General features: G+C 47.2%; 1 protein-coding gene across 1 annotated transcript in view; it reads left to right on the forward strand.

The window, feature by feature from the left end:
- The window catches only part of CEMIP (cell migration inducing hyaluronidase 1), a 908,751-nt gene that overhangs the window by 585,016 nt on the left and 297,778 nt on the right, over window positions 1-25,957 (forward strand). The window contains exons 3-5 of the mRNA XM_085644720.1: window positions 2,917-3,054; window positions 5,942-6,080; window positions 20,562-20,798. Of these exons, the coding sequence (XP_085500846.1) occupies window positions 2,917-3,054; window positions 5,942-6,080; window positions 20,562-20,798 (514 nt within the window). The remainder of the gene's footprint in view (window positions 1-2,916; window positions 3,055-5,941; window positions 6,081-20,561; window positions 20,799-25,957) is intronic.

The following is a 25,957-nucleotide window of genomic DNA, read 5'->3' on the forward strand; positions in this document are numbered from 1 at the left end:
CAACAACGCACACAACAGCAAGGAACTCTTCAGCATCGTCAAAGAGCTCTCCAACCCCAGCGCCGGAAACAACGACATCACTCCCTCACAAGACCTCTGCGACTCCCTCGCCTCGTTCTTTCACCGCAAGATCGCCGATATACACAACAGCTTCGGCGCACAGACCACGCACCCAACCACCGAACCGACGACCCCCACCACCACCCTCCGCGCCTGGACCCCGGTCAGCACCGAAGACACCATCCACACGATGAACACCATCCACTCCGGATCACCAACCGACCCATGCCCCCACCAAGTCTTCAACAAGGCCGACTCCGTCATCGCACCCCAACTCCGGGACATCATCAACTGCTCCTTCAACACCGCCACCTTCCCGGAGAGCTGGAAGCACGCCGAACTCAGCGCCCTCCTGAAGAAGCCATCAGCAGACCCCTCCGACCTCAAGAACTACCGCCCCATCTCGCTCCTGCCTTTTCCTGCCAAAGTCATCGAGAAGACCGTCAACAGACAGCTTGCTGCCTTCCTCGAGACAAACGGATCCCTCGACCACTCGCAGTCCGGCTTCCGAGCCAACCACAGCACCGAGACCGCCCTCATCGCAGCCACTGACGACATCCGAGCCCTGCTCGATAACGGGGAAACAGCGGCCCTCATCCTCCTGGACCTCTCTGCAGCGTTCGACACTGTCTGCCACCGCACCCTAGTACAGCGCCTCAGCAACATCGGAATCCAAGAGAGGGCTCTAGATTGGATCATCTCGTTCCTCGCCGGAAGAACCCAGAGAGTCCGCCTCCCCCCGTTCAGATCCGAGGCCACCAAAGTCATCTGCGGCATCCCGCAAGGATCATCACTCAGCCCCACCCTCTTCAACGTCTACAAGAGCCCCCTCGCAGCCATCGCACGCCAACACAACCTCAACATCATCTCCTACGCCGACGACACTCAGCTGATCCTCTCCCTCACCAACGACCCAGCCACCGCCAGAACCAACCTACACGAAGGGATGAAAGACGTAGCCGAGTGGATGATGAACAGCCGCCTGAAACTGAACTCAGACAAGATGGAAGTCCTCATCCTGGGATCATCACCCTCCGCCTGGGACGACTCCTGGTGGCCCCCCGCCCTGGGCAGCGCACCCAAACCTACGGACCACGCTCGCAACCTGGGCTTCATCCTGGACTCCTCCCTCTCGATGACCAGACAAGTCAACGCCGTCTCATCATCATGTTTCAACATCCTACGCATGCTCCGAAAGATCTTCCGATGGATCCCCACCGAAACCAGAAAGACAGTCACCCAGGCTCTTGTCACCAGCCGACTGGACTACGGAAACACCCTCTACACCGGAACCACAGCCAAACTACAGAAAAGACTCCAACGCATCCAGAACGCCTCCGCACGACTCATCCTTGACATCCCCCGACACAGCCACATCTCCGGTCACCTGAGAGACCTGCACTGGCTCCCCGTCAGCAAGAGAATCACGTTCCGACTCCTCACCCACGCACACAAGGCCCTCCACGACCTGGGCCCCAGATACCTCAACAACCGCCTGACCTTCTACACTCCCACACGCCAGCTACAATCGACCAGCCACGCCCTCGCCACCGTTCCACGCATCCGAAGAGCCACCATGGGAGGAAGATCCTTCTCCTACCTGGCAGCCAAGACTTGGAACTCCCTCCCCATCCACCTCCGCCTGACCCAAGACCACCTCTCCTTCAGGAAGCAACTCAAAACCTGGCTGTTCGAGCAGTAGCGGACCCCCCTCCCCCTAGCGCCTTGAGACCCTCCGGGTGAGTAGCGCGCTTTACAAATGTCTTGATTGATTGATTGATTGAATCTGAATGCCAGCTTAAAATCACATTTCACCCACTTAGCATGCCTGCCACGGCCTCTACTAGGTCACTAGCCCTGACCACACTACAGCAATTCACCAGTCAACCTAGTCAAAGCAAGACTTCCACTGGACATGACAAGTGATGCATGTTCCTGAATGGTTCTTGTAGCTTTGTGGTTGCTATGCCACGCAATATAGGAATCTGAGCCACTCTATAAACCCTTTTTCAATCGTCATAGCATCTTCTGTAGTCAGGTAATGAACCAGCTGAGTTCGTATTCCGTCTCACCTATGGGAATCTGGGCCCTTTTCCACAATCCCTCTTTCATTACGTTTTATTCTATTAGCCACCACGCATGCTTCCGCTAGAATGGGCTCAGTCTTAGAAAGGCAGCGTAAAAACCTGGACGCAGTCTGACCATATGGCTGCTGACTTTCGGCACCGTCCATTAGAACCAACACATATTGTAAGCTCTCGTCACACCACTGATGCGTCTTCACTAATTTAAGAAATCAGATCTGTTTTCCAGAAATATGTGCTAGAGTGAAGCATTACTATTTAAGATCTACATACGAGTCACGCCACAGCCAGCGCTTGAGTGTTCATGCATAATATGCCTTAGAGCTCAACTACTTCCAGGCATCCCAGATTTTTGAGGTTGCCTCCCCTCTGCTTCGTGCTCTCTTTAAAATATTGGAAACTGATATTGAACTAAATGCCAGTGTGCATTGGTGTGTCTCCATAATTGTTGTGTGTCAGACACTGTTGACACAAATATGGTCTGGCACTCAAACTGAGTCCTAAATATAATTTACAAACATATTGTCCTATTAGGTGTAGATTTCCGATTCTAAACTCCAATTGGGCCTTATGTCGGGAAACGATATTTAGGGCACAATATTTTTTGTCGGATTAACTTCTGACCACAATATTCTGGCACCATACCCTCCAGAACATTCTGGGTCCCTGGGATAATTGGCAAGAATGAGATAAAACGTTTTCAAAATCACCTGACTCGTTCTCAGATGCGAAAAGACAAAGCAAGTAACTATTTTCCTGTCTCTGCCTTCAGCCTGTCCGCACCGGAACCCGACTCTTCATCGCTGGCATCCTGGACACGACCAAGGGCATCATGTTCACATCGGCTATGGCAGACACCTCCTCCTTGCATCCTCAGCAACAGTCCACTCCATCCACATCACAAATGGAGGTAAAGCAAAGATGTGATGGGAGATAATATTAAATCACATTGACTGGGAAGGTCGAGGTGTCTATAAATGTGCAGAATGGGGTGTGCTGCAAGCGAAAGGGAGGGCAGGATATGTGTGTGCTGCCTTACAACTACATGTACTACCATAAAGCCTGCATGAAATGCGGTGAGAAAGCTGATCTTAAATGGTCAGTAGCAGACATCAATCCACTTACTGTCAGCAGTGGAGAGTGGTGAGCATAGTGTCAGTATCAGCAATCGGGAACAGACAGCGTATATCAGCATTGTCGAGCCCTAATAGTCAGCTATGGAGAGAAATCAGGGTGGTGTGTTCCTTAGAGAACGCCCAGTGTCAGCAGCAGAAATCAATCCACTCACTGTCAGCAGTGGGAAGTGCTTAGCATGCTGTCAGGGTCAGCAGTGGGGAACGGGGAAAGTGGTGTCAGCATTGTAGAGCCCTCAAAGTCCACAATGGGGAGGAATCAGCATAGTGTGTGCATTAGAGAATGCTTAGAGTCTGCAGCAGAAATCAATCCACCCAGTGTCAGCGATGGAGAGGGGTGAGCATGGTGTCAGTGTCAGCAAGGGGAAACAGACAGTGTGGTGTCAGCATTGCAGAGTACTCATAGTCAGCAATGGAGACGAATCAGCATGGTGTGTGCATTAGAGAACCCCCAGTGTCAGCAGCAGAAATCAATCCACCCACTGTCAGCGGTGGAGAGCAGTGAGCATGGTGTCAGTGTCAGCAAGGGGAAACAGACAGTGCAGTGTCAGCATTGTAGAGTCCTCATAGTCAGCAATGGGGAGGAATCAGCATAGTGTGTGCATTAGAGAACACCCAGTGTAAGCAGCCAAAATCAATCCACTCGGTATCAACGGTGGAGAGGGGTGAGCATGGTGTCAGCATGGGGGGACAGACAGTGCAGTATCAGCATTGCAGAGTACTCATAGTCAGCAATGGAGACGAATCAGCATGGTGTGTGCATTAGAGAACCCCCAGTGTCAGCAGCAGAAATCAATCCACCCAGTGTCAGTGGTGGAGAGCAGTGAGCATGGTGTCAGTGTCAGCAAGGGGGGACAGACAGTGCAGTGTCAGCATTGTAGAGTTCTCATAGTCAGCAATGGGGAGGAATCAGCATAGTGTGTGCATTAGAGAACATCCAGTGTCAGCAACAGAAATCAACCCACGCAGTGTGAGCGGTGGAGAGCAGTGAGCATGGTATCTGTGTCAGCAAGGGGAAACAGAGAGTGTGGTGTCAGCATTGTAGAGTCCTCTTAGTCAGCAATGTTGAGGAATCAGCCTAGTGTGTGCATTAGAGAACACCCAGTGTCAGCAGCAGAAATCAACCCTCTCAGTGTCTGCGGTGGAGAGCAGTGAGCATGGTATCTGTATCAGCAAGGGGAAACAGACAGTGTGGTGTCAGCATTGTAGAGTTCCCATAGTCAGCAATGGGGAGGAATCAGCATAGTGTGTGCATTAGAGAACACCCAGTGTCAGCAGCAGAAATCAACCCACTCAGTGTGAGTGGTGGAGAGCAGTGAGCATGGTATCTGTGTCAGCAAGGGGAAGCAGACAGTGTGGTGTCAGCATTGTAGAGCTCTCAAAGTCCACAATGGGGAGGAATCAGCTTAGATGTGCATTAGAGAATACCTAGAGTCTGCAGCAGAAATCAATTCACCCAGTGTCAGCGGTGGAGAGCAGTGAGCATGGTGTCAGTGTCAGCAAGGGGAAACGGACAGAGTGGTGTCAGCATTGTAGAGTCCTCATAGTCAGCAATGGGGAGGAATCAGCATAGTGTGTGCATTAGAGATCACCCAGTGTCAGCAGCAGAAATCAATCCACCCAGTGTCAGCGGTGGAGAGCAGTGAGCATGGTGTCAGTGTCAGCAAGGGGGAACAGACAGTGCAGTGTCAGCATTGTAGAGTTCTCATAGTCAGCAATGGGGAGGAATCAGCATAGTGTGTGCATTAGAGAACATCCAGTGTCAGCAACAGAAATCAACCCACGCAGTGTGAGCGGTGGAGAGCAGTGAGCATGGTATCTGTGTCAGCAAGGGGAAACAGAGAGTGTGGTGTCAGCATTGTAGAGTCCTCTTAGTCAGCAATGTTGAGGAATCAGCCTAGTGTGTGCATTAGAGAACACCCAGTGTCAGCAGCAGAAATCAACCCTCTCAGTGTCAGCGGTGGAGAGCAGTGAGCATGGTATCTGTGTCAGCAAGGGGAAACAGACAGTGTGGTGTCAGCATTGTAGAGTTCCCATAGTCAGCAATGGGGAGGAATCAGCATAGTGTGTGCATTAGAGAACACCCAGTGTCAGCAGCAGAAATCAACCCACTCAGTGTGAGTGGTGGAGAGCAGTGAGCATGGTATCTGTGTCAGCAAGGGGAAGCAGACAGTGTGGTGTCAGCATTGTAGAGCCCTCAAAGTCCACAATGGGGAGGAATCAGCTTAGATGTGCATTAGAGAATGCCTAGAGTCTGCAGCAGAAATCAATTCACCCAGTGTCAGCGGTGGAGAGCAGTGAGCATGGTGTCAGTGTCAGCAAGGGGAAACGGACAGAGTGGTGTCAGCATTGTAGAGTCCTCATAGTCAGCAATGGGGAGGAATCAGCATAGTGTGTGCATTAGAGATCACCCAGTGTCAGCAGCAGAAATCAGCCCACTCAGTGTGAGCAGCGGGGAGTGCTCAGTGCTTGTGGAGGGCGGCCCTCAGCTTCAGATAACAGCCACTGACACTGGCCATGAGGTCAGCGGAAGAGAGGACCCGCTGACGATGATGGGGTGCACTCTCAGTCCACACAAGTGAGCAGTCAGTGGCACAGGTCGCGAGCCCTCGGGTTTGTTTCTTCATGGAGTTTTGTCATTCTGTCCTGTTCAATCTATTTCAGGGAAGCTTGTCATAGATGAAACTGAACATCCAATGGTTCTGCGCACGAGGCACATTTTGATTGAGGATGGAGGCGAGCTGCACATGGGAAGCGAGGCCTGTCCTTTCCAAGGTCACTTTACCGTCAGCCTGTATGGGAGGTATGGAATGTAAACATGATTCTGTATTATTATTATTAGTTGGTAGTAACTGTATTGTGATTATTATAATACTAACTATAATCATTGTTATTACATGTTTATTAAGCGCGCCTTCACCACTGGGCGCATCATGTCACTAGTAAGCCGTCTGCTAAAACCAATAGCCCAGGTAAGACAATAGGAAAGTTTAGAGCTTTCCCAAAGGCTGCATATTTCTGAATGTTGAAGGTGGAAATGCAAGCCAGTCCATAATGTTGGGCCTGCGTGCCTGGGAAATGGTCCTCCTGTCCTGGCGAGCATGATGCTTGGGACTATTAGTAGCAAGGCGAAGGCAGACTGAGGGACTCGGCAGAGGTATGTTTGGAAAAGATATCACTGAAGCAGGAATTGTCCTTCTCTTAGTACATCCTTTACAAGTAGAAGGCCCCCTTAAAAAAATCAGGCTGATAAACTTTCTATCAGTTCAGCTTTTCCCTAGCTGATGACACATGGTGTATTTTTTGAAGCCACAAGGCTTCCACACTTCGAAATTCATTCAGTCTAGTTTAGTTAGAGCGCAATCTGGGAAATCCAGGCTTTCCCAACCATCAGTCTGTGAGAGCACTGTTACAATGGCGAATATTTACAAAAGATGCCCAAAAAGACACACTCGGAATATATCCATACACAGCGGGGTTTATTGGGAGCAATTCCAACTGTGTACAATTCAAAGGGCATCTGTGGTGTCTGTTAGAAGTTCTTTTTTTGAGTACACATTGAGTTTTATTGTAACAAAGCAACTTGTACACTTTACAAAGCAACTTGTACACTTTTCTGTTAGTAGTTCTGTCAACGCATTCAAACAAGATCTCCCTAACGTTTATCCCCCAACATTCCCACCACCCTCTACATGCATCTCACCAAATGCCATCCCATTTTACCTCCTCTACTAAGAATGCCTCAGCCCGCGCGCTTCATGGCACAGCCTAGTGATGGAAGTTACTATAAGCACGCTTGCTGAGATGACACTGATCTTGGGAGAGAAGCGGAGGTTTTTACCCAAAACATATCTCAAATAAGCTGCGCAACATACATGATCATAATCAACCAAAGCTCCACAATATCAGGCAATCACAATCAGCCACGGCAACACAATACACAGGAAGCAAACACAGTTAGACAAGAACTTTCTTCATGACCCAGTCACAATCAGTCAGACCCCACAACAATGACTAATGCCAATCCGCTAAGATTCTACAGAACGAACCATTCACAACCAGGCAGCGATCCAAAAACTAAATCAGTTACAATCAACCAGAACCCTGCAGTATGAGCCAATAACAATCAGGCATTGCACAATAACCCTATCCAAACCAGCCTAGACCCCACAACATATCTTCGGAACAATCGTCCAGCAACCCACAGCATGGAGTTCTCACCACTAGACTGGTGATATGCCTGATAAAGCAATGTCATGACGATGCTGAGGACAGGGAACCACTAGACAACCCCCTCCCAACGCCCAATGAGACAGTGACAATCGATTGTTTTGCTGCATGTTGTTCGAGAGAGGTTGCTCTCTTCACATATGAAAAAAACATCCACTTCCAAACTCTTGCTGGGGGGATTGCGGCTCCAAATCCTGGATGGCTAATATTACGTCTTTATAGAGATCTTATGCCCAAGATAGGCGTATGCCCCAGGCATGCCAGAAGGCTTTTCTGCTGATCAAAGATGAATCCCTTTGAACAGGTGGCATAGACTCCTCCAGTTAAAATGCATCCACGACTTCTGTCCACGCCGGTGAGGTAAAGGCTCTTGGCCTGGGGACGGATGCTCTATATGCCAGGACTTTATACACCTCACCTGGTGGTGTCCGGAAACAGTGGCGAGCTGGAGGGAGGTCTTCAATGTACTTAATTGTCTGACACATTATAGGTTTCAAACATCTCCTCTGACCAATTAGATGTTTTATGGCTTTGGCACACCTGCTGGCTATATGCTGTGCTGGGGTAAAGTAGCGCTCCAATTGCATTATGGATCTGTTTTTTTCTAATGAAACCTCCTGCACACGTGCAACTCTTCCTCCTGTTGTGTCCAGACCTAGAGATATCTGGGCCCCTCGGCGGTGGCACTTCATACAGAGGGGTGCATCCACAGAGGCTGAGAAGAGTACAAATTAAGGAAATTATCTGTATGCTGAATTGGATAGAAACCACACGTCATTGTTTCCACGTGGGAATTCAAGTGCGCCTAGTGTGCCTAGTGTGTGTAATGTAGTATCCTGCATATATGTGAGATATATTCAAGGTACATAGATTTGGAGTTAGGAATAGTAACTCGCTGCTTCTCTATGTACTTAGCTTTCGATACTTTGTCCACGACATAACTGTGCCCCGATATTCCTGAACATGATATTCCAGAGGAAAAGACTGGCCCCTTGACAACCATTGGTGTAAATCCGGATTCAGCGCCTGCTTACATGTACGCTGGGCTTTGATGTGCATTACACTCTGTTTGGTTTACAGATATCTATATTATTTGTCTTAATATAGTGTCATAAATGAATAAATGCATTAAAAAAAGAATCATGATATCTCTAGCTGTAGTAGTGGTGCAGAGTTCTGCGTCAGAAGGCTCTCCAGTACTCTTCAGTTCTAACCCCCTGCCAAGAGACCCTGAGATGGTTTCGCCCTTCTCCATACCATCCTGGTCACCCCTCCTGTTCTCAAATGCTCTTTTCTGGGCCGAGGGGGCTTACATTGGAAGCCTCAGCCCTTCACCATTTCAGAGGCATCCCTCTCCTGTCGTCATTTGGGAAACCACGGAACTCTTGTCAGACCCTGACTAACTTTCTCCCTCTTCGATCAGTCGTCTGACAAGCGCCCGGGGGATTGCATCGCATTTTGCTCGTTCTAAATGTCTAAAACAAAGAACTAAACTGGCAGTTGACACGGTTTGGGAAGCAGGCTGTGTTGGAGGTTTGTGAGAAAAGACCCCCCCTTTTTGTGCGAAAGTGCTGAATACAACACAGTCCATCAAATTAATGGGCGGACATTCACAGACTTTGCTGCTACAGATCGTAACTAAAGACCCCGCCCACCTGTCCTAGCCCCAAAGCGCTCGCGCTGCTGAGACCAGCCAAGAGAAATAAAACAAGGGTGAAACGCCTGATGTGGGATGCCCGACAGGTGTGCACTGCGAACGGAATTGCTTCTGGGCGTGGCTCTCAAAGGACGACTATTCTGGGCAGGAAATTAAATCATGTTGACATGAACGTCAGCTGCATAATTGTATTCGGGATTGTACATGCTGCTTCAGGCCTTTTATTCCATCAGCGTTAATTCCAGGTGTGTAAAATGGCTAAGCCCGTGCATTGCGACAGGCTGATGACTCAGACGATGACTTTTATAAGCAACATTGGCAAGCTGCACAGGACGATCACTCTGCTGGTCTCAACATGTCTAGTCACTGATGTGAAGCAAAAGGAACTTTCTCTCAGCAGGCCTCAGCAATGAGACAGACACATGCACCATTAGCCTGTGCGCCTGCAAAGAAAGGTAAAGAACTGATAATTAAGGTTGCAAACACAACTTAAAGTATTTTCCATTAAAAAAAGTGCTTCCTTTTGGGTGTTTCATGCGCCAGTAAGTTTTGAGTTTGGAGACACATAAAGAAAGAATTAGAACAAGCATTGACTATTTTAACGAGCCTGGCTTCCAAGGTCCTCCTCACCCTGCTCTCACAGAGGCACACTGCTCACCTTTCATTGACACGGGTACAGCCCTCGTCCTCCACTCACATAGTCATAACTCTCACCCTGCCCTAACACAGGCAAACAGCTCATCCTGCACTTACATGGTCACACAGCACAAGCTGTACTCACACAGGAACAGAGATCACCCCACACTCACAGTGGAACACAGCTCACCCCACACTCACAGTAGCACACAGCCCACCCTGGACATACTTATCACACTGCACTGACACAGACACACCTCTCACCTTGCATTTACAAGGGAACACCTTTCATCCTACCCTCACTCTGCGTACATAACTCACCCTGCACTCACACAGGTGCATCTCTCAGCTTACACTCATACAGGCATACCTCTCACTCTGCACTCACATAGGCATACCTCTCACTCTGCACTCACATAGGCATACCTCTCACTGCACTCACACAGGCATACCTCTCACTCTGCACTCACACAGGCATACCTCTCACTCTGCACTCACACAGGCATACCTCTCACTCTGCACTCACACGGACATACCTCTCACTCTGCACTCACATAGGCGTACCTCTCACTCTGCACTCACATGGGCATACCTCTCACTCTACACTCACATAGGCATACCTCTCACTCTGCACTCACATGGGCATACCTCTCACTCTGCACTCACATAGGCATACCTCTCACTGCACTCACACAGGCATACCTCTCACTCTGCACTCACACAGGCATACCTCTCACTCTGCACTCACACAGGCATACCTCTCACTCTGCACTCACACAGGCATACCTCTCACTCATGCCTCTCACTCTGCACTCACGCAGGCATACCTCTCACTCTGCACTCACACAGGCATACCTCTCACTCAGCACTCACATGGGCATACCTCTCACTCTGCACTCACACGGGCATACCTCTCACTCTGCACTCACACGGGCGTACCTCTCACTCTGCACTCACATAGGCATACCTCTCACTCTGCACTCACATGGGCATACCTCTCACTCTGCACTCACATAGGCATACCTCTCACTCTGCACTCACATGGGCATACCTCTCACTCTGCACTCACATAGGCATACCTCTCACTCTGCACTCACATAGGCATACCTCTCACTGCACTCACACAAGCATACCTCTCACTCTGCACTCACATAGGCATACCTCTCACTCTGCACTCACATGTGCATACTCTGCACTCACACAGGCTTACCTCTCACTCTGCACTCACATAGGCATACCTCTCACTCTGCACTCACATAGGCATACCTCTCACTCTGCACATATAGGCATACCTCTCACTCTGCACTCACATTGGCATACGTCTCACTCCGCACTCACATAGGCATACCTCTCACTCTGCAAACATAGGCATACCTCTCACTCTGCACTCACATGGGCATACCTCTCACTCTGCACTCACATTGGCATACCTCTCACTCTGCACTCACATAGGCATACCTCTCACTCTGCACACATAGGCATACCTCTCACTCTGCACTCACATGGGCATACCTCTCACTCTGCACTCACATAGGCATACCTCTCACTCTGCACTCACATGGGCATACCTCTCACTCTGCACTCACATGGGCATACCTCTCACTCTGCACTCACATTGGCATACCTCTCACTCTGCACTCACATAGGCATACCTCTCACTCTGCACTCACATTGGCATACGTCTCACTCCGCACTCACATAGGCATACCTCTCACTCTGCAAACATAGGCATACCTCTCACTCTGCACTCACATGGGCATACCTCTCACTCTGCACTCACATTGGCATACCTCTCACTCTGCACTCACATAGGCATACCTCTCACTCTGCACACATAGGCATACCTCTCACTCTGCACTCACATGGGCATACCTCTCACTCTGCACTCACATAGGCATACCTCTCACTCTGCACTCACATGGGCATACCTCTCACTCTGCACTCACATTGGCATACCTCTCACTCTGCACTCACATAGGCATACCTCTCACTCTGCACTCACATGGGCATACCTCTCACTCTGCACTCACATAGGCATACCTCTCACTGCACTCACACAGGCATACCTCTCACTCTGCACTCACACAGGCATACCTCTCACTCTGCACTCACACAGGCTTACCTCTCACTCTGCACTCACATAGGCTACCTCTCACTGTGCACACACATAGGCATACCTCTCACTCTGCACTCACATTGGCATACCTCTCCCTCTGCACTCACATAGGCATACCTCTCACTCTGCACTCACATGGGCATACCTCTCACTCTGCACTCACATTGGCATACCTCTCACTCTGCACTCACATAGGCATACCTCTCACTCTGCACACATAGGCATACCTCTCACTCTACACTCACATGGGCATACCTCTCACTCTGCACTCACACAGGCATACCTCTCACTCTGCACTCACATGGGCATACCTCTCACTCTGCACTCACACAGGCATACCTATCACTCTGCACTCACACAGGCATACCTCTCACTATGCACTCACATAGGCATACCTCTCACTCTGCACTCACATGGGCATACCTCTCACTCTGCACTCACATGGGCATACCGGTGGCTTGACGGGCTCATCGGGCAGCTCCTAGTGCACATGAGTGTGGTTGGCGGCAGCCCTGGTTCATGAGTGCATGAACAGTGCAGCCATCCCTGAATCCCCATGGACATGTACAATGTCGGATGAGCACCCATTCTTGTTTTTCACGGACTGTCCTGAGTTTGGGTGCCTTGTCTGTGAAGGCAGAGTGGTCCGACTAGGATGCCTTTTGGTCATCATTTAAACACTGGCTACCCTTACATTGCGAGCTCCACCTGTCCAAGGCAGGTCACATCCCAATAATGTCACAGGCGCTCCTCCAGGCTACACCAACCTCTGGCCCAAAGATGTGCTCTGCCAAAGGGGTGCCAGCACATTGTTTTTCATTTCACAGTGACAGGGTCTTTTGCTGCTGCTTGTATTGATAAGTCCTCCCACGTTATTTTTGTAGTATTTGCACAACACAAATGCGTCCCCCTAAAACATTGCGCAATATCTTTTCTTCTTTTTGCTTATGGATCCAAGTTGGATTGGTAACTAAAAAATAAAAATAAGTACGGAAAAACGTTTTCTGTTTTTTTGAGGCGTAGGTGGGAGAAGCTTCACTATGGGGAAGGAAGCAATATGAGGGAGTGACACAAGGCTGGGTGGCAGAAGCAGCACATAAGGCAAAAGGGTGAAAGAAACAAAGAGGGCGAGGGGAGGCAACATGGTCAAGAGGAGGGAACCTGGTACGTGCATGAGAAAGAGAAGCACATAGGCTAGAGAGAGGAACGTGGAGCTGTTGGGGGAAGCACACAGATGAGAAAGCAACAAGGAAGGAAGCCAACAAAGGGGAGCACAACCCTTGGCGGGGGAGAAGAGCTTGGGAAAGAGAGACCAGCATGGAGCATGGCAGATGAGGGAGACAGTCTGAAAATACATCACGCCTACAAGCCATACTGCTTTATTTTGTTTCTTGGAGGGCGGGAGGCAAGACAGAGGGAGGGAGTGGGGAGGCAGGTAAAACAGGAGGGAGGACGGCTGAGTTGGGGAGCAACATGTACAACAGAGAGCGGGCCGAGCAACAACACAGGCAGCAACATGGGCAGCAACGGAAGGAGGGTGGTTGGGGTGAGCGACAATGGAAGGCAGGTGGTTTCGGCATGCAACAACAACAGAAGAAGGGAGGGTGGGTGGGGACAGGCAACAATGGAAGGCGGGAGTCAGAGTGGGGGCAAGAAACAACACTGGCAATGAGGGAAGGAGAGAGGGTGGAGGCAAGCAACAACATGTTCAACAACTCAAGAAAGAAGGCTGGGCAGGGGCAAGCAACAACATGGGCAGGGAGGGAAGGTGTTGCTGGCATGCAACCTGGACAAGGGAGGAATGGACACAGAGGTAGGAGATGTACATAAAGGAGCCAGCTGAAAACGACCCACTCTGGTAGAGTGCACAACAAAAACACAAAAAATGTATTGCCTAAAAGAAGTGAGTAGTGGAAAGACACCAGCAATGCGGCCATGCCTCTGGGGAGGAAGCATACGGCATCTGACCTATGGAAAGCAAACAAATGAGAGTGACAAGAAATCCAACCAGAAGTAAGCAATGGGCGAGTTTTAATCCCACTGATAGAAAAAAAGGTCTTGAAGAGACAGTGCATGCACTATCTAGACAAGACCTAAAAAAGTAGTGTGTGAGAAAGTGGATTATGTGCCTGAACAGGACCTAGGCACAACTTAAGGCCAATCTCAATGGAGGGTGGGTCAGAAACAGAAACCTGGTTTGTCTTGGTTGGAAGTGTTAGCCTCTGACTTCAGCTCTGAAATGGAAGTCAAAATTCCTCAGCGGAGCAAGGCAGCAGGCTGTGGCTGAGAAGGTCTCCACAAGGCCAGATTGCCATCAGATGAGGTCCCAGAGAAGCTGTTGACTCGTGGTAAGAGCGCTCCAAGTGGGAGAAATTCAAAATTCACACCCAGCAAAGATCCCTCACTGTCCAGGTACTGCCTTTGCCCGGTGAAGATTTCTACGTTCAGACTTAGTCACTTTTTAGGAGCTCAGATTCCTCCAGCGAGGCTGCAAGTTGTAGCTGAACAGGTCTCCCCGAGGCCAAATACCTTCTCTGTGACATTCCGCTAAAACAGATTTGCTAAAGTGGAAAAGCTCACAGAGGGCGCAACCTCAAACTTTGGAAGAGCGGCAAGGCTCCTTTGTCATATAGGCTTGGTAGTAAAGAGTTTCTCTAAGTCCTGGGTTTTTAATGATGTTAGAAGGAGTACAAATTTGACATAGCCAATGCCCCGGGCCTCAGGAACAGCACTTGTGGGTCAAGACTCACTCCAGCAAAAGCCACCAACAGGGTCCACTGCATGTCCAATTGGAAATGGTCAGTTAGACTCTTCAGGAAAAGGGTTTCTAGTGACTTCTTGTGTCCTTGTAGATTAACAGGAGGTCAGCCAAATGTCGCTTGGAGTCCACTTCTTTGTCCTTGGTGCTAGTGGGAGCATGTTCAGCCTTAAGGTCTCTTCATAGGTCTTCACAGCATGTGCAGTCCCTCTTCTGTTTTCTACAGGTCCAGTGGTGCTTAAGTGTCTTTTGGTGACATATTTATGCCTGGCACAGGCCTGTGGATGAGGGACTCCTGCCCCCTCCCTAATCAACAGGGAAACAATTCTCAGTGGTAACCTTACCCACTTCTGCAACAGTTCCTATGTGTTCTACTGCAATCAGTCCCACAGTGCCCTTCTCTGCCAAACTCCAACATGACAGAGACTTTCTTCCCCTGTGCAGCGTTCCTGTGCCCAGCCCAGAGGTGTGGCCAGGAAAATGAGCAACCCCACCGCTGGGGACACTCATACTGGTTCAGGGGGCAGTTCTTCTCCCACTTGGATTGATGCCTGGCTTCAAAGAGGGATAAAGGAGGGGCAGGCCCAGGTGTTAGCTACATCTGACTGTGAGAGGAGAAGCCCCTTTGAAGTTAATTAAGTTCCTGGGCACTGCCAAGGAGGTTATCCTTTCAGAGGAAGAGAACAACTTCCCACACCTAAGTCCTTTGTCTCAACTTTGGGAGCAAGTTCACATCTCATCAAAGGGGCTCATAGGTGACAGTTGAAAGCTCATGCAAATGGGCTTCTAGAGGCTTTGGGCAGGTAACAGACAACTTTTGTAAAAGTACCTGTTCACAAATATTTATTAAAAATGTGACTTTACGAATGAATTGAGCTTGTAATGAATATTTTTAAAAGTTCAAGAATTAACTCTGTACTAGCTGTGTCCTAAGCAGTGATAGTGCTATTAAATGTAATGTTGTATTCAAATGTTTCCTGCTGGAACAGCCAACCCTACCCGGGGCCTTTTCATTGCAATGACATGATTAACATTAATCATATACTTGACCTTATCGTATATACCCTGCCTCAATGGGGTCTACTTAGGAGTGGCTTATTAATATTTAAAATGAGGGTTTAGGCCAGTCAAAAGGATTATATTGACAGCTCAATTTGCAGTTATCAAACTGCACAGACAGGCTACAATGGTAGGCTTACAACCATGTTGTGCATTGTCACTGTAGTGGGTGGCACAAGGGGTGGGGCAGTACACCAGTGGCATTTAACTTACAGGGCTTGGGTACATATACTAGGGACTTATAAATAGGTTGAATATGCGGCGTAGGAGTACAGCCAAGTATAGGGGTCTGAGCACTTACAGTATGGCCTGGTTGGCAGAGTCCCAGTGCACAGAGTAAAACAACACAGCCGCATCAGTCCATAATAATTGAGGGTGATTATGCAAAAAGAGGCATTTTTCTACAGTAGTGTTTCAAAAGTGAGTAGTGGAAAGACGCAAGTAATGCGTCCATGCCCCAGTGGGGGGACAAACAAAAGAAGAGGAAGTAAAGCCCATACAAGGAGCCGAATAAAACGGAAGCAAATGAGAGTGACAATGAAACAAACCAATGGTGAGCAAAGGGCGGGCTCTAAGACCTCTTTAAGATGACAATAGGTCGTTTCACAACAGACAGCTTCCAATGTCTGGTAGACAAGACCTATAAAGGCATAAGGTAAGGAACTACATTTTATTTCGCATTTCACTAGTCTGCCAAGGGGCACCATGGCGTGCATCACAGTGAGCATCCCTGGCTGTTTAGCCAGCAGCATGTTGCATTGTGGGGCTTATATTTTTGCTTTTATCAGTTTTATTACTGATTCAAAACTCCAGATGGCAAATAGATTTTAGCTAAAATGCTAAACTTCTCTAAATGTGTTACACATGTCATGGACTCACTTGTCAGCTATGTTTTAAAATTCCACAAAGACTTCTGGTCCATTTAAACCTGCTTGTTTCACAAGTAAAATCAAATATTTTACATGTGAAACTCTGCTCGCATACTTTGCATTAAAGCAAGCTCTAGCAATGCAAATCTATTTTCCTTTTGTGGAGTTTAAAGTTTTATAAGGAGCTTCACAACAAAGGTATAAAAGAGACATCTGCGGTGCAACCTACCCTAAGACAAAGAATATGTAAAGGACAGGTGGCAGTAGCAAGAGGAACATCACACTGTTCCCTCACACATACAGGACCGGTACAACATAGGTTGTTAACACACTAAAGAGGACGTGAGGGGAGTTAAAGATTGTTGTGTGCTTTTTGTAAACAAAGCAAACACAAGAAGATGATGGACGGAGCGCTGAAACTTTTCAGTCACTCACCTCCAGTCACAGATCTGGGTTGAATCCATCACCGTTCTTTAGCTCACTTTGCCACCCCAGTTTAGACCACGTCATAAGCAAATCAGACTTGACCCTGTGCCTCATGGGAACAGTCCAGCCCGAACTATGAACACTGCCACATGTGTTGCCGTGCAGTGGCAGGCCATTTGCAAAGGTTAACTGGTCACCTTTCAGTTGCTGATTACTATATTTAGGTGTTAAACTGATACTAATGGGATGAAACCTTTGTGTTTAGACGTGTAAGAATGACAAAATAGCAATTGGATTTTTCTCACCACATACTGTAGTCAATCCTACTACATAATTTAGTTTAACACTTGGCGTCCTTTCAGAGGCCCAGATAAAGGAAAGCACCACAACAGAAATGGAGAAACAGGGCTCTTGGCCTGGAACGCAGTTTCGTAAAAGCATAGTGGTTATCTTAAAGCAGTGAAAACCCACGTTCTTTCTGCCAACAACCATTCGTTAGAGTCAAAAATAACGTCAGGAAAAGGTGCAAGCTATTTTTTTAATTCAATCTTTTAATTTCAATTAAGGTGCATGAGGAAAACTCTCACATTTATCACAAACAATGATTGTTAATACCTCACTGTCCTGCCCTCAGCTGGCTGCGGAGATTGTTGTCACCCACCTCTTCTGTAAGGTTGGAGGAGCATGGGGGTACCACTCATCTTCACCTATCATCTCCCGTTTCTTTATGTTCCGCAGTGAGGAGGGTTCATTCTACCCTGGCACTTCCTGTTCACTCCTGTGGCATCAACCACTCTCGTGGTCCTGCTTTGTTCAACCCATCAGGGGTAAGGGTGCAATGCTTATGTACGCATTTACTCTACCCTGACAACCCAACTCCAGCCACGACATCCCACCCCTCTGATATATGCCTGCCAAGGGGGTCGGAGTCAGGCTATTGAACAACAGCTACGATGGTTCCATCAGCCAGTTTGAATCCGGAGGCCATTTTAGCTGAAGGGAAATCCCTTTCAGCCACTGGTAAAGCTAGATTACCTATGGTTCTTTCTCACTGCATGCCGCCACATCATCACATTTGAATGCAGCAGTCATTTTAGGTGAGGGGAAAACCTTAAGGAGCCAACAAGAGTGCAAAAGGTCATAGTTCTAGGCAGAACCACAAAACATTTGTCCAGTCAAATGTTGTACTCAAAGAAACTAATAATTGGGAGGGTCCAAAGCCCCTGTCGTCTCAGTTGTTCTTAAAGCTATTTTCCTGTTGACAACTGTGCCATAAAGCCAGATCTCAAAATGTTATACTGCCGTAAAAATAATAGCTGGGGTTTTTCCGGCGAGGCACAGGAAAATTGCATAGTATATTTTTGACTTCTTGGATATACCTGTACGTACACAATACTTATATTGCTTTAACTAAAGCCATGATAGATAGATAGATAGATAGATAGATAGATAGATAGATAGATAGATAGATAGATAGATAGATAGATAGATAGATAGATAGACACAGAAGCCACTGTAAGTGGAAAGTGTCACTTTACCTGAAATGTAAACAGGCCACAAATGAAGTTCACAAATCCACATCATCAGCTGTCTTGTGTGAATGGTGCCTCTGATAAACCCATGTAGTAGAAAGCAAACAAGCCACAACAAAGCGGCAAAATTACAACGCAGAAAAAAGCGGCATCGTAAATATTAATTTGCAAAATAAAAAGGCACAAAGAAGACAAACGAAATACAAGCCACTTTCAAGCCTGTTTAAGATTTAGGGATGCTTGTAATATAGAAGAATGAGGCAGAAAAAATGTATTTAATTAACTTCGGGCAAACGGCAAAAACCTTCTAAACACCAAATGTAATAGTTCAGATAGTCCCCAAAGCGTAGCATCATTTAGGGGTGCGTGTCGAGAATTATCAGGCGGGTGCGTAGTGAAAACCCACTCATCTTAAAACGGCATGGCGCTTCCCATTACCGCTTCCCCAGGCTATGACTATGACCTTCTTAGTCACAGAAGGTAACATTTTACATGTCCACCTTGCAATAAGCTTCAGTTTATGGCTACTGGATCTGACGATGAGGAAAGGAATCAGGAAGTCTAGGTTTAAAGAGTGCAACATCAATGACTGGTACAATATCCTGAATTTTTAGCATCATGGTCGCTGCACTTGTCTTTTGTAAAAGAACAGAAAGAACTTCCAAATGACAATAATTTCCTTCCAAACATTCAACAAGCACATTCATTTTAGCTAGGTCTACTCCATCACCTTTACAACATGAAAGATATTGAAGTCAACTTGAATGCACTTTTCTTTAATTCCCGAAGTCAACTAACTGCTAAAGCAGGCAAATGATAGAATTTCTGTTTCATTTTGGATTGTGCTGCTCAATGTCGACCCTGCCCCCCACCCCCAGAATACCATGATACAAGAATATTGAGGACAGAATATCGAGGGACAAAATATTGAAAGGTTAATGCACTTAGGGAAGTATAGATTTGCTATTTCCAACTCCACATCTACGTACCTTAAATATAAATATATATATATATATATATATATCAACAAGGTACATATAAGTGGAGGAAGGTATAGAAAATCTAGACATACTTACCTGTTGATATTTTATTTTAAATATTTTCTCCTCGATATTGAGTGCCATCGATATTCTGGTATCGATATTCAGGGTGTACACCCCCATTTTGGGATGAAAACGACATCAAACAATGCAAATAGCCTTGTTATTACATGAATGAATGCTTTGAGCAACATCTTGTCTACCATAAGTATTATGGGGATGTTAATGTTTTTTTTGTCTCTGTTTGTTTGTGACTGCCAATGTATATTGATAACACTTTCAGTGTCTAAACTGAACAATAGCTGGTTCCTTCAAGAGGATACACATTGAAAACTATTCTAAGAAATAAGAGTTGCTGATAATCAGTGTATCGGTAAAATATGCTACAAATGCCCTGGTTATGAGTGGCCTGTTCATTCCAGTGGGGACGGTGACAGGAGTTGTAATTGATTTCCTTTCATACAGAGATTGATCTCTGTTTCAAACACTGAAGACCAAATCCAAAGTGTGGTTTATTTGGTGCGTTAGGCCCGGACTTCATGAAGCAGCATTGAAACATCTTTTCCCACCGATTCTTTCCCAAAATCTTATAATCCCTGTCATTTCTGAGACCCCCAGTAACTGTAATTCCAAGGGGCGGTTGTGTAAATTGAAGGGAGTTTAACGAGCCACTCATAATGAGGGACAAAGTGCTTGAGTTTTTTGCCTAGCTGTGATAACTACTTGAAATTGATATAAAAATACATGTTGTACATATATTCTTCCTTCCTTCATTTGACTGTTTTGTTTCTGCTGCTTATGCTGCTGCTGGTGATTCGCATTTTAATTCTTCAAAATGCCCCTAAGCTAGTAATCTGTTTCACTGTTCTCAATGAGCCCAGAGTTGGTGATTGGTGTCTTTCTTCTTCCTGATGCTTCTCAATCCACCCATTCATATTTGTCTTTACCTCACCTTTTTCAGGTCTGATGATGCCAGTGCTGTCCATGGCTATTTTGGACAAAAGTACATTGGTGTTGGAAGAGGAGGAACCCTGGAGATTCATGGCCAGAGAAAATTGTCGTGGACTTTTCTGAACAAAACCCTTCACCCTGGTGGCTTGAGCGAAGGTGGCTACTATTTTGAGAAGAGCTGGGGTCACCGTGGTGTCATTGTCCACATTATAGACCCAGGCACTGGGGATGTTGTTCATTCAGACCGGTGAGTCCACAAGGTTTATTCGCACAGTGTCATTCGAACCAGTTCATCGTGCGCTGACAACGCCTTTGAACAGATCTCATGCCTATCGACTTCTTATCACCTCATAGTCATTGGCTGCTTGGATGACCTGACTACAAGCGAGCTGAGGCCTTCAGGTTATGTTGTTCTCCACAAAAGTGCTAACTGAAGGCATTTGGAAATAGCAGTCATGGTGAGGAGTATAGAGCAACACGCATGTAACGATGAGCCTGTTTGACACATTTACTTCTAGTTGGATTTGTGAGGAATGATTCTATCCATTTTAATGCTGTGCATCATATTTTTGTATATGTATTTCCATTCTGGAATTGATTGGAGTAGCAGGCCTTATGGCATGCGGTTTACAAATCCGAACAGATTACGCCAGATTTGGTACCATTATCTAAAGCTGTTTAATAATCTCTTCTGCTGTCCATCTGTGTGGAACACATTTTCTCATTTGGATAAAGCCTTGTTGGAGATTGTGGGGTTGTGGAGATGTGCACTTACTTAAATTCGCTGTTGCATTTATCTGGTGATAATAAATAATAGATGTGGTTCTGTAGTTGACCGAGGCATTTGTGTCTGCTCTAAGTTTCAGTAGAATAGAAGAGACTAAAGTTCGAGTCTGATACAGACTTCATTGGCCTGTGAGGCGTTGATGATGGCCATTCTGAGATTTGTCCAGCAAAGCTATGTGTTGTTTGGGAAGCTGGCTGCACAAGAGATCGCTGGGACTTATGAAAGTTACATGGTCCTGATGCTCATGGTCATCATTTACTCCTGTGACATCAGAGTGAACTTGTTAAGTGTGTGTGGGAGAATGGAAACATTAATGTGAGGCAGTTATAGCTTTGATTGTGTGTTTTTTCTTATTGTATACGTTGCGGCCTATAAGAATCTACCGGGCCTGCTTGCCATATCTTGTGAGGACTGATTACGGTCTGGACGGATGGGATACTCCACACAGACGTGACGGATATCCAGTTGTGCGTATTACAATTTCCATTATATCCTATGTAGCTTGTAATACGGCGGACGGGATACAGGTTCCATTATATCCTATGGAACTTGTAATATGGCGGACGGGATACAGGTTCCATTATATCCTATGGCTCTTGTAATACAGCGGACAGGATATCCATCCCCTTAGCATGGAGGATCGCATCAGCCAAGATCGTAATCAGGCCCTGAGACTTCTTTTTGGCTAGATTTGTGGAGGTGTGGGAGCGAGCTGCTTCATGAAACTATGTATGTGAGCATGGGGGTGCAGTGGTCTGTACGTCTAGTGACTTACGGGTGGAGGAGTTTGTGCCTGAGTCTCCATGCTCACTCGACCCTACCGTCTCCATCCTTTGGGGTCGAGTTGTTCACAGTCAGCGCAGATCCAGTCCTCGCATCCGCCTGGCTCGTGAAGAATGGAGGACACATTCACGATACGGAATTATCTTATTAATATTCATCTTTTATTCACTGGTTGAGGAGGCAGCGAGATCCACACACTGTTAGCAGCGCAGCATTTCCACCGGGACCTCCGCTCTCCTCGGCGACGTGTGTGTGCACCTGGCAGCCTCAATAGTTTATTAATTACTTCGCTCAGGTGTCACCTGAGAGCAAGCCAAGGGACTGAAAATACCAAGTGATTAATGACTTCAGTTCAGGTTCAGTCACGCAATTGCTTTTCATTTTGGCATTTCCTACCACAGGTATTGAGCCTGCATGGTCATGCTTAATCGAGAAATGTCTTAATGGCCGTTTTGAGAATATATCACGGTTTCCGTCCATCTGTTCTATTGAGAAAGCTACAGAGCTGCAAGCTAACTAGGTCTGAGGGCTGGCCAGGCCTGTAGAATGCTGTCACCGATGCTGAGAGCTGGCCACACTTTCAGGAGAGTTGTTGCTGAAAGCTGGTCATGTTTGAAGGACAGGTGCCACTGAGATGGCCATTCATGAGGAACTGTTGTCAATCAACCGCCCAGGCTTAGAAGGCACGCGTAACATAGTCAAATAGCTGCCCATGTTTGATGGACAGTGGTGGCTGGACCGGACCGAGGGCTCTTCATGGATGTTCAGATTTCTAAAAATTGTGGCCTATTATTTTTGGTTACTTGAGCGTTTTAAGACAATTTTTTGGCCACTTCCTATTTCTGCGCAAAAAACGTGTTTCAGGCTCTGATTGCATCTAGGTTGGACAATGGAAACGTGCTTTAATTAGGTGCCCCTAAAGAACACTGATAAGACTTCAGATTGTACGAAATTCTGCTGCACATTTGCTTTGCTCAGCCTCATTCTCTTCACTGGTTGGGGGCAGAGAAACGCACCCATTTTACCGCTTTGCACTTTATGCACAATGCTTCATGTGGTGGTGGCCTTTCTTACCTTAGAGCATTGATGCAATGGTATTCTCCCAATTGAACCCTTTGCTCTGGAAAGCAGCTCTTAATTACTATGCATCGTTACAAACGTGTAAGAAAGGGAGCAGGTCTTTTGTTGTTCTTGGGCTTACTTTATGGAACACCCTCCCTTTAATAATCCAAACTTCTTTCTTTGCTTGACTTCCGTAGATTGCTGGAAACCTTTTAGGTTACTGTTGTCCCTCCCTTCATTTTCAATGCTAGGAAACTATTTTTGAGTAGCCCTGCACTTTAGAAATTCACTGATTTATTGATTGCTAAACCCGAGAGGCCACCATGTATATGGAATAGGTGCATGGAGGTGTGAAATGCTCATGCATCTGATAGAGACTTCCAGCCGCAGATTCCTTACCTTTGAATTACCCCAGGCACCAGACTGGATCCCAAAAGTTTTACTTGAGCAGTATCCCTGTGTGCTGGTCGGTGACGTCGTTCGGCTCAGCATGGCATCGTCCATGCCAGAATTAGTGCCTCTATCAACGCCACATAGATGCAATGACATCAGTTCTTTTCTTTCCGAACCAGTCAGCACAGATTCAGGAAGACCTACATCCTAGTCATTCTTGACTAAACTTTTTTTGATGTTTTGTCGAAGTCTTTTGAGGTCTACCTCCTGGTGTGTCAGGAATGTCATCCAAAAAAGCCAGCTTCAAGCCCTGTAGCACTTGTCAATGACAGATGTCGTTGACGGACCCACATCTTGTTTGCCTCTGGCGCATCAAATGGATCATGACACAAAGGCCTGTTCTGACTGCCACACCATGCACCCGAAGGCCTTGAGGAAGCGATCCCTCAAGCTTCAAGTGACTCGACACATGATGCCGTGACGATCGAGGTCCTGTTTGAGAGGAAGGTCTCGAGAGCGGTTGCGGAGTCCAAGGTCGTGGTCACTCTCCAAGTCTTCGAGCCATTCAGGTAAGTCCCACTCCCACATGAAGAAAAAGAAGCGTGCTTCGACATCACCTCATCTGTCAGTCAACGAGACTAGCAGGACCGGACTGGCCATAGCGGGCACCGGGCAATCCCCCGGTGCGCCGCACGGGCGGGGGCCGGTTTTGGTACCCCTGGGGGCCGTTTTTGCTACAGGGCCGTTTTTGCAGCATAGCTGCAAAATCGGCCCTGTAACAAAATCGGCAGAAAACCGTCCCTGGCAAAGAAACCGGCGGAGCACTTTGCCAGGGCCGGTTGTGGTTCCCAGTCCGGCCCTGGAGACGAGGGAGCGTCGCCTCTAGAGGTCTGGCTCGGCAGTTGAGCCAGTGCCTGGGCCAACTCCGCACCTTCCCAAGTTATCTGGAGGGAACGCCGCACAATTCAAATCATTTTATGAGGCTATGCACCTCATATTTGGGCGGTTCGTTCCCTCCGGCGCATCTTCAGGTCCTGCGGGTTCAGGAGGGGCACCTACTGGATCCACGCCATCGCCATTTGGGCCCCAGGGATCCACAGATGGATGCAGATCAGCTCTGGTCGCGCCACCACAACCTTCCCTCAAGCCGATCTAGAGGCTGACGCTCCTAGCACTGCTGGGGCCGACTGGCAGTGCCATCCCATCCTCATTCCCGACATGGAGCCAAAGGGGTATCGTCCAACGCTGGCGCCGACTCGAGCCATGCCATCTAGGCTAGAGCCAGAGCCCTATTCCTATGTGCTAGGACTCAGGGAGAAATGGGAGGGGTCCCTGGATTCTGAAGAATACCAGCCTTATGAAGAACAAATGGACTGGTGTGAAGCCAGTGGACTGGACATTCCCCCTACCGTGGTGATGGAGGAGGGAGCTTCATTTGCAATGGTGGTGCGGAGGGCGGCTGAGGGCCTAGACCTTAGTTTGCCCTCAGTGGCAGTTAAGACATTAGTCTTTATACAAATAATGGGGACAGTAGTCAAACAATTCAGCTTGCACATCACAAATTCAGGGTACGTATGAAGACATAGTCATACAGTAATGTGTGCTCAAATTGACATACACCACTATGTCACCTATCTAGTGCTTAACAAATATAAGAAAGAAAAAACTTTCGAATATTCATAACATAATAAAAATTTCCAGAGCATCACATAAATAAAGTGTCATGGTCCGTCAATCCGACAGGTCCAATAGCTGTCTTCAGAGAACAGAAAGTTGGTAATGCATGAATTAGATTCCAAATATGAAGACACTGTGTAGGTCTGTAGTTCCAAAAGCTTTTATTTCTTAAACACTCAAACTGATGGGAATCCAAAAATGAAACCGCCGACACGTGTTTTGTCATTTGGCGACTTTTTGAAGGCTCAACATTCTTACAGAGACTATGTGCTCCAAACTGCATCTAGCACCGAGAATATTTTTATTCAAGCGTGCCTCTGAGCCCCGAGGATGGGAATCAATTTATTAAGATGATTTCTCAAGAGTAAAGCATACAATTCAGAGAAGGATAATGAGTACGTCAAAAGAGTGCTGAAGTCAGAAAAGCAACACCATAGTGAAGAAGTTGCTACATTGACGGCTAATAAGCTAATTATTGTTTATTTGGGTTGCTGCCAGTCCCGCAGCTTAGCATTTCTGGTGATGAACACAGCATAGAAATGATCTCCCGTTGAGAAAACAGTAAATCAAATATGCCAATCATGGAAACACCAATCTATAATACAATTTACAATAGGAGCACTTGCACTTTAATGCTGAACAGCAGTGAGAAAGTGCGCAGAGACACTAAACCTGCAAAAACAGAGTCAAAACCAGGAAGTCAG

The sequence above is a fragment of the Triturus cristatus genome, chromosome 3_1 (genome assembly GCF_964204655.1).
Source record: "Triturus cristatus chromosome 3_1, aTriCri1.1, whole genome shotgun sequence".
In the NCBI taxonomy this organism is placed as follows: Eukaryota; Metazoa; Chordata; class Amphibia; order Caudata; family Salamandridae; genus Triturus; species Triturus cristatus.